At 55.1% G+C, this 9,930-nt stretch overlaps 1 protein-coding gene across 1 annotated transcript; it reads right to left on the bottom strand.

Annotated features, from left to right (window-relative positions):
- Positions 1-1,822: 1,822 nt before the first annotated feature.
- Positions 1,823-2,755, bottom strand: LOC128138367 (olfactory receptor 14J1-like). Its single transcript, XM_052779660.1, has one exon. It carries the CDS (start codon positions 2,753-2,755, stop codon positions 1,823-1,825), a length of 933 nt encoding a protein of 310 aa, XP_052635620.1.
- Between the last annotated feature and the right edge of the window lie 7,175 nt (positions 2,756-9,930).

Consider the following 9,930-nt stretch of genomic DNA (forward strand, 5'->3'; position numbering starts at 1 on the left):
CACCCTGACTTCACCCAGATAAAAAAGAGACCAGGCAGTGTGCTGACATGATGGGGAGAAGTGTCCTGGGGTAAAAGAGCGTGGGTGAGAGAAGGTGGGAGAGATTTGGTTTGCAGAGATTTTAGGTAGTACTTTCTGTGTCTGAGCAGCCTAGAGGTTTGGAGCCAAGGAAAAATATAGAAGATCTCAAGGACATTTTGGAATTAGTGGAACTATCACTACTAGCAGTAACAGGACAGTGCTGAAAGGGAAGTCCTTTGTATTCTCAATGATGAACTAAAGCTTTTTAACTTTCTTTTTATTTGACAAAATAGCTATATCTCTCAGTGATTAGCCTCTGGTATACATTTCTTAGAACAAGTGTCCATGATGGCACATCCTGGTAGCTGCTTCATGGCCCCTGTCAGCGCCCTGTCCCTGTCCTGGCCCAGCCCCACTGCCCATACACGGTCGCACAGCCCCACTCTGCAGGCACAGCATGGGAAAGGGGAGAGTCAGGGGTGGGAAAGTTCCCCCACATTGTTATCCCTATGACGGCCTTCAGATCACAGTTCCCCCATGACACTCCTATTTTTGCAGCTTCCCCAGTACCCGACCCCTGCCCTGCCGCAGCCTTGTCCCACGTGAGGCTTTGCAGACAGCTCTGCTCCAGGGTCTGCCAGGGTCTGGGGAAGGAGCGAGGCTGGGCAGGGCTGTCCATTCCCCCAAACCAGCCCTTGGCCCAGCAGGAAGATGGAGGTGGCCTCACAGCAAAACTCACCCATAAACCTGGACTGATCAGCAACTGCTGGAAATGCACAAAAAGAGACACTGGGGGTGACAACGGCCCTGAGCCACCTTCCCTGTCTGTCCACACTGCCAAGGGCTCAGACCGGCCCCCTCTCCTCTGCACCTACATGTCTTCCATGCTTGCCACAAGTCCTGCCTCTGCACCACAAACTCCAGTGTCAGTCCTAACCCTGCATGGTCAGACACTACAAGCTATACACTGATATTTTTCTCTCCTGGGCACTTTCCAGCCCAGCACAGCTCCCCATAAACTCTTCCCACCACCCCTGCCCTCTTCCCAGTGCAGCCCAGTCTGGCATGGCCCCACAGCAGTGCCCACCACAGGGTGCGGCAGAGCTCTGGGCACTCACCCCACAGCCCCAGACCCTCTGAAGGGCACAGCAGCTCCTCGGGGGTGGAGAGGGCTGAGCCCCAGGGCTGGGGGGCATCTGTGGCACAAGGCCTGAGGAGATCCCCTTGTATGATGGAAATGCTGCTATGGAGGGCAGCTCTGTCCCACAAGTGCCCTTTGCCTGTCCTTGCCTGCAGTCACAGGCCTGCCACACAGCAGGACTGCAACCATGCTTGAAGAGCACTCAGGCCTTCCACAACCCAAGGGTTCAGAAGGAAAGCATGGAAGTGGGAAGAGAGCAGCTCGGGAAAGACCAAGCGCTGGTGCTCCCTGGCAGTGCTGCTGTGCCGGGACTCTTTTCTTCTTCCCCTCTGCACACAGGCACTGCTCCCTGCAGCTGCAGAGAAGGTCTTGGAGGAAGGATCTCAGAAGAACAAGTCACTGCAGGGCCCTTTATTTTGGTTAAATACACAGACGATACAGCTCCTCATTTGCACAGCCTCCAGGTCACAGAAAAGCTGCATAGAGTGTGAGTTAGAAACTGGAGGAATAAAGACATGTGTTTGTGGAAAACACTCAGATAAGTAAAGCAAAGTGAAATAGAAGGAATAAAACATACCCAAAATCACCATAACAAGATCAGCAAAAGACAGCTTGGGTCTGTAATGAGATATGAGTACTATGCAGAAGACAAGAGGAACTTTATTGCTTCTGAAAGCATCCAGTCATTAGTTTTCTCAGGGCATCCTTGATCTCATGGTTTCTCATGCTGTAGATGAGGGGGTTCACAGCAGGAGGCACCACTGAGTACAGAACTGCCACCACCAGGTCCAGGGATGGGGAGGAGATGGAGGGGAGCTTCAGGTAGGCAAAAAGGACAGTGCTTACAAACAAGACCACCACAGCCAGGTGAGGGAGGCACGTGGAAAAGGCTTTGTGCCGTCCCTGCTCAGAGGGGATCCTCAGCACAGCCCTGAAGATCTGCCCATAGGACAGCACAATGAAAACAAAACATCCAAACACTAAACAGGCACTAGCTACAAGTACCCCAACTTCCCTGAGGTAAGCATCTGAGCAGGAGAGCTTGAGGATCTGGGGGATTTCACAGAAGAACTGGTCTACAGCATTGCCTTGGCAGAGGGGTAGTGAAAATGTATTGGCAGTGTGCAGCACAGCATGGAGGAACCCACTGCCCCAGGCAGCTGCTGCCATGTGATCACAAGCTCTGGTGCCCAGGAGGGTCCCGTAGTGCAGGGGTTTGCAGATGGCAACGTAGCGGTCATAGGCCATGACAGTCAAAAGATAACACTCTGCTGAGATCAAAAAGAATAACAGGAAGACCTGGGCAGCACATCCTGGGTAGGAGATGGCCCTGTTGTTCCAGAGGGAACTGGCCATGGATTTGGGGACAGTGGTGGAGATGGAGCCCAAGTCGAGGAGGGAGAGGTTGAGGAGGAAGAAGTACATGGGTGTGTGGAGGCGTTGGTCACAGGCTACCACGGTGATGACGAGGCCGTTTCCCAGGAGGGCAGCCAGGTAGATGCCCAGGAAGACCCAGAAGTGCAAGAGCTGCAGCTCCCAAATGTTGGCAAATGCCAGGAGGAGGAATTCGGAGATGGAGCTGCTGTTGGACATCTGCTGTCTCTGGATGTGGAGCACTGAAGGAGGCAAGGGCAGTGACAAATTAGGGCATTATTCTCTGAGCAAAATCAAAGCCATTTCTCATAATACACGTTCACCGCATTTTTTCCATTTCAGCGAGATCTCTGTTCAGCTCTGTGGATGGAGCTCTAGTTGTTGCTGGCTGAGTGTGCTGTGAGGATCAGGACCTCTGCCTATTGGCTGCCAAGGAGTCAGCCCTGCTCTGCAGCAGTGGGTTTCTGGGAATGGTGTCTGTCAGGGGGTCAGTCCTGGTGTTTGAATTGGTCAGAGGAAACTGCTCCTAATGTAAAAGTGCTTGTCAGCATCTGCACTCCCAGGGATAAGAAAACACAGTCAAAACAGTGTTTAGGAGAGAGGGGGGAGCTTAGAGCTCTCCCCTATCTCACCTAGTGATTCTCTTGGATTTCAGAAAGCCTCATCATTTCTGCTGCACTCAGAGAAAACAAAGTGTGTCCTGCGAGGGAAGACGATTGCCTGTGGCTTAGTGCAGAGAGAGCGGAGATGGTCTGTCACTCTGTCGTGTTCCCACTACCCTGAGCTTGCACCTTTCTGAGATGGAGTGTATTCACACCCCCATGTTAACCTGAAAACACTCCAGGCACTACTGAGAGCAGAGAGACCCACTGTCCAACAGAAAGTGTCTCCCCCTTTCTCAAGGTCTCCACACCCCACCTCTTGCCAAGGACACGCATGGCTCATTTCACAAACCCAACAGCATTTCCTCAGTCATAGTGTCTCTGTGCTTCTCCATGGGGCATTCAGAAACACCAAGATGCTATGGGACAGATCTGCACCCTGGAGGGCAGCTCCCAGCTTGGAAGGACACCCCAAGGAGGTAGCCAAGTGTCCTGATGATGGTACCTCAGGAAGGGGGAGTCAGCTCATTTCCTAGGGAATGACACAGGCTGCATTGCCCACAGCCCCCCAGCTTGGAGGAAAGCTTGGACACCTGTAACCTTGTTCCCATGGACACAGCTGCATGGGAGGACCCACAAGATCAGTGTGTGACTCTGCAGCTGAAACTCCCACCCCAGAGAGCCTGACAGCAAGAACAAGATAACAATAGCAATAACACAGACAAGTGGGGAAACAATGAAAAAAGCAGTGATGGTCTGGCTCAGAGAGGCAAGGGGAGAGGCAGCTGGGCACTCAGGAAAGAGTTACCCTTACCCAGCTGTGCATGCCACCTGCCAGACACCAGCACAGCCAGGCAGTTGTTCTCAGTCCCTGTGATCTACTTCAGGAGGCTCCTATCAGACTTACTGATCACTCCAAGTTACAGCTCAGGAGTCTCAGGGACTTGTTCAAGCATGACAGCTTCTCTCCCATTTCTCCCCCCAAATTCCCCAAGACTAGGAAACAGAAAACACAGAATCAGGAAAGCTCCTTAACATTAGCATAAACGCTGCTTTGACCTCACACTTCAAAAGTGCCCTCAGAAATGTCCTGGGGAATGATCTGGAGCTGTGAGCATCCCTGACCCACACAGCACCCTCTTGTCAGCAGAAGGACCCTGCCCTGCTGGGGATTGCTTCTTCCACCCACAGCTTCTCCCCACTCTGCTATTATAGTTCCCAGGCAGGCTGAGTACTTACCCTGACCAGTGGCAGAGTCCCTGCCCCAGCACACAGCCCCCTGGGGTGCAGGGACCCTGCTCAGAAGGACAGCCCTGGGCACCCCTGGCTGTACACCCACCTTCACACTCCGCAGCCATCCCCAGGGGAAGGCAGCTGACATGCCCTGTCCCTCTGAGGGTGCAGCAGGGAAGCTGTGCTCCAAAGCACGTCCTTTTTCTCTACACTGGAGAAACTGTGAGAGTCCTCCTGACACATCCCATAGGCTGTGGGATGTGCCAGCTTTAGGAGGTCATTCCAGGAACCACAGCTGCTTTGCCCTGCAGCCAGAGACTTACCCTGTGAAGGGCTGTGAAGATTTTTCTCCAAGTCAGCTCTCCTCTCTCCTCCCAACCCAGACTGCCTTTAACCTCCCTCTCCCTTCCCTCCTCTCCCCTCAGTGCCTGCAGGCAGTACCCTCAGCCCTGCTGCGCTTTGCAGAGGAGCTGCTCCTGGGCAGAGCTGTCTCTCTGCAGTGCTGCCTGCTTGCCATGAGCTCGCTCCAGCCCAGCAGCCCAGCCCAGCTCAGCAGCAGAGGACCAGCCCAAGGCAGCACTTTCTCTGCCCCCTCTGGGCTCCCTCCAGGTGTCCCTGGGGCTCCAGGGGAACCTGCTGGCAAACAGGCTGAAGCAAACACTGGTGTTCCTTCCCTCAGCTACAGAGAGACTTCTGTCCTGTGGCATTTCTTTTATTAGAAGAAGAGTTGGGTATGTGTTAAGGAGGCTCACACAATCAAATCCAAGTGGTGTGAAAACTCAGATTTGTTCTTCAGTAAAAAGTTAGTTAGAACTCCGGTAACATTTGTGAACCAGAGGCTCAAGGATGTAAGGGGAATTAGTACTTCACAGCCGACTTAAGAATTCAAATTCAGAATACAACTAACGTCACAGCATACTTAAATATGCTCTCTAATTCAACACTGTGTAACTTAGCTATCTAATAAATAGCGCAGAAAGCAGAAGCAGTCAAAATGAAAATCCTCCAGGTGACTGCCTGCCTGCTCTTTGGGCACTTTCCAAAGCAAATATTCAAGTCAGTTGCCTTAAATCTTTTCACAAGTGATCCACAACACATCTCTTATTTATAGTTAGTGTCCCGTAAAGATATAACCATCACCCTTAAAAAGTGACACATATTGTCAAAGAAGGATCTGAGCCATGTACAGTTCTCAGGCACCATGTATCAGTGTATTTTTATTTCTCTCTTTTCATGTGGATAAAATCAGACAGCCTTTTGTTGACGTGGAAGTCACGGACACTGCACACAATCAATATGATCAAGCAGATGCCACTTTATTGCCCTAATAGCTCGGTTTATATACTCATTTTGGTTCCCGATCACGCATAAGCTGATTAAAGATTGGTTAGCATGTGCTATCCACGCGCCTAAAGCAATAGTTTGATTGGACAAGACTTTCTGATCACGCAAATGATTCCCTCCGCCTGTATCTTGTTCTGTCCTTCTTTCCGTCACATAGGCCCAACTTTGTCCTGCTTTTATGTGCTTGCTCCATCAAAATTGTAGCAACAATTATCCTTAACAATGTATCCTTGAGGCCTACTGCCTACAAAGCGTCTTTGAGGCCTGCAAAGCGTCCTTGGCTCACAAGTTAATCAGGTCCATCGTGCCTGGATTGTTCACTATCTGTCCATTATTTCCAAGTATCCCACACCTTTCTTTGCAGCCGTGACAGGAGTCTGTATCATCATGGGAACAAAGACCGTCACACCTTGGCTTCACTGAAACTCAGGCAAACCTCCCACTGACTTCAAAACCTAAACCAGAGTTTTACCACCAGCCTTTGATTCCCAGCTTGTGTCTCATAGAAATAAATTTTCCTCACACCTTCATAGACAGAGGATTAAAATAGATCACTATTTAACTTTGAGACATGTGACGTGGACTGCTGGATGATTTTGGAAGTGAATGGCGATTGGGAAGCACAGCGTGGGTGCTTGAATTACTGCGGCACATAACAAAGAGAGGATGAGTTTACAGAGGAACATGATAGCCTTACGAAGTATTCATGGATCTGCTATTGTCATGTTGATATCCCACGAACTGAGGACAGGCAATGAGTCCAATGCATTCAATTCTGCCGTAGCTCAGTGTGGCTGGTGGGTTTGCTGGTCATTACGTGTGGTTAATTCTGACTATCATCTACCTAAAGAGACAAGTAAATATGTGCTGCATCTCCTGGTTGAGACCTTACTGGCCCTATCTCCTCCCTGTGCTAGCTCACATCACCAGTAAAAATGCTGGTCTTCTCGTTATGCAGACATAAATAAATACCCGTCCTGTTATCTATCTCTTCTGATAGTTGTGGGCACCTACGGGGAGGCAAAACAGGGGTGCCGGAGCCTGTTGATCCAAAATATGCCCATCTTCATTAAGAGTATGTCCCTGCTAACAGAGGTACCAGCTATTCCCTCTGCTGTTTGGGGCACTTGCATCTTTGAAGAGAGCAGCGATGGCAGATCGCATGAGTGTCACGACTGGAAAGGACAGGTCCATCATTTCTGGATTGCTGGAAAAGGTCTTGCTTGGCTTGTGCGAGCCAGGCCAGCAGCTTCACCCACTGGTTCTCCCCACTCAGAGGGGAGAGCTGATCCACTTGCGTAAAATCCCACACTGCCCCGACCCCACACTGGCCAAAGGGTGCTACCCCGGACCCCCAGGATGATGATATTTGGGACAGGAGTGTTGTGAAGGAGCTACCCTGGAAAGCCAGGGATAGCTGCAGGGCAGGCAGGAGGATAGAGGGAAAGGGATGCAGTGCCCCTGCGGAGGCAGCTCCATCACGCAGGCTGCTCTAAGCCCCACTCCAGCAGGACTCCTGTGCCACCAGGCTTTCCCAAAGGAGAGCAACACCCCAGTGGTCAGGCTGTTCCCTGGGAATGCCCCTGCCTCTGGGCTCCAGCTTGTCCCCAGGGCAGCGGGAGAGCCCCAGGCGTGCAGGCTGCCCCAGGACTTGCTCCTGCCCGCTCCTCCAGCACTGCCCACCTCTGCCAGCTGCTGGGGCTGGAGGGGACCCCAGGCATCCAGGCTGTTTTAACCCCCTCCAGAGCCTCCCTGGTCGGGCACTCTCGTGAAGACCAAGCTTGCACAACAGGTTTCTTGTGCCACGGGCTGCAGTGGGTTGGCCCTGGCTGGATGCCAGGTGCCCACCAAAGCCGCTCTATCACTCCCCCTTCTTAACTGGACAGGGGGAAGAAAATATAACCAAAGGCTCGTGGGTCAAGATAAGGACAGTTTAATAAAGTGAAAGCCAAGGTCGCGCGCGAAAGCAAAGAAAAACAAATGATATTATTCTCTACTTCCCATCAGCAGGCGATGTCTAGCCACTTCCTGGGAAGCAGGGCTTCAGTACGCGTAGTGGTTGCTCCTGAAGACAAAAAATGCCCCCCCTCCGTCTCCCTTTACTTAGCTTTTATATCTGAGCTGACGTCATATGGTATGGAATATCTGTTTGGTTAGTTTAGGTCAGCTGTCCTGGTTATGTCCCCTCCCGAGATCTCGCCCTGCCCCAGCCTGCCGTTGAGGGGGGGGGCAAAAATGTTGGAGAGACAGCCTTGATGCTGTGCCAGCACTGCTCAGCAGTAGCCAAAACACTGGTGTGTTATCAACACCTTTCTAGCTACTGATGAAGAGCACAGTGCTATGAGGGCTGCTATGGGGAGTATTAACTCCATCTCAGCCAGACCCAATACAGGTGGCCAGGTCTACCATGCCTGCGCCGGCTAGGGAGGCCAGGTCTACCCCGCAGGCACCGGCTAGGGAGGCCAGGTGTACCCCGCAGGCACCGGCAAGGGAGGCAATGTCTACGCAGTCGGCGCCAGCTGGGGAGGCCAGGTCTACCCCGCTGGCGCCGGCTAGGAAGTCAATGTCTACGCCTCCGGCGCCAGGTACGGAGGCCAAGTCTACACCGTCGGGGCCAGCTTGGGAGGTCACATCTACCCCGCCGGCGACGGCATGGGAGGGCAGGTCTACCCGCCGGCGCCGGCAGGGAGTCCAGGTCTCCCACGCCGGCGCCGGCTAGAGAGGCAATGTCTAAGCCACAGGCGGTGCCTAGAGAGGCCAGGTCTACCACGCTGGCGGCGGCTAGGGAGGCCAGGTCTACCCCGCCGGCACCAGCTAAGGATGCCAGGTCTACCCCGCCGTCGCCGGCTAGAGATGCCAGCACTAACCAGCCGGCGCCGGTTTGGGAGGCCAGGTCTACGCCGCCGGCGCCGGTTTGGGAGGCCAGGTCTACCCAGCTGGCGCCGGATAGGGATTCCAGTTCTATCCCGCCGGCAACGGCTGGGAAGACAATGTATACGCAGCCGGCGCCAGCTAGGGAGGCCATGTCTACGCCGCCGGCGCCGGCGTGGGAGGCCTGGCCTACGACGCTGGCGCCGGCTTGGGAGGCCAGGTCTACCCTGCCGGTGCCAGCTAGGGAGGCCAGGTCTACCCCGCCAACGCCGGCAGAGAGGCCAGCTCTTCCTTGCCGGCGCCGTCTAGGGAGGTCAGGTCTAACTCGCCGGCGGCGGCTAGGGATGCCAGGTCTACGCCGCCGGCGCCGGCACGGTGGCCAGGTCTACCCTGCCACCACCGGCTAGGGAGGCCAGGTCTACGCCGCCGGCGCCGGCTAGGGAGGCCAGGTCTACGCCTCCGGCGCCGGCTAGGGAGGTCAGGTCTACTCCACCGGCTCCGGCTTGGGAGGCCTGGCCTACGACGCTGGCGCCGGCTTGGGAGGCCAGGTCTACCCTGCCGGTGCCAGCTAGGGAGGCCAGGTCTACGCCGCCGGCACCATCTTGGGAGGCCAGGTCTACTCCGCCGGCTCCAGCAGGGAGGCCTGGTCTAAATCACCGGTTCCGGCTAGGGAGGCCAGGTCTACCACGCCGGCGCTGGCTAGGGAGTCCAGGTCTACCTCGCAGGTGCAGGCTAGGAAGACAATGTCTACGCCGCCGGCGCTAGCTAGGGAGGCCAGGTCTACGCTGCCGGCGCCGGCGTGGGAGGCCAGGTCTACCCAGCCGGCGCAGGCTTGGGAGGCCAGGTCTAACTCGCCGGCGCTGGCAGGGAGGACAGGTCTAACTTGCGGACGCTGTCAGGGAGTCAAGGTCTACCCCGTCGGTGCCTGCTAGGGAAGCAATGTCTAAGCCGCCGGCGCCGGCTAGGGAGGCCAGGTCTACGACGCCGGCGCTGCCTTGGGAGGCTAGGTCTACCACGCCAACGCCGGCAGGGAGGCCAGGTCTACCCTGCCGGCGCCGGCACGGAGACCAGGTCTACCCCGCCGTAGCCGGCTTGGGAAGCCAGGTCTACCCCGCCGGCGTCGGCAGGGTGGCTAGGTCTTTCCCGCCGGCGCCGGCTATGGAGTTCAGGTCTACCCCGCGGGCGCCGGCAGGGAGGCCAGGTCTATCCCGCCGGCGCCGGCTAGGGAGGCCAGGTCTACCCCGCCGGCACCGGCTAAGGAGGCCAGGTCTACCACGCCGTCACCGGCTAGAGAGGCCAGCACTAACCAGCCGGCGCCGGTTTGGGAGGCCAGGTCTACGCCGC

The sequence above is a fragment of the Harpia harpyja genome, unplaced genomic scaffold (genome assembly GCF_026419915.1).
Source record: "Harpia harpyja isolate bHarHar1 unplaced genomic scaffold, bHarHar1 primary haplotype scaffold_39, whole genome shotgun sequence".
In the NCBI taxonomy this organism is placed as follows: Eukaryota; Metazoa; Chordata; class Aves; order Accipitriformes; family Accipitridae; genus Harpia; species Harpia harpyja.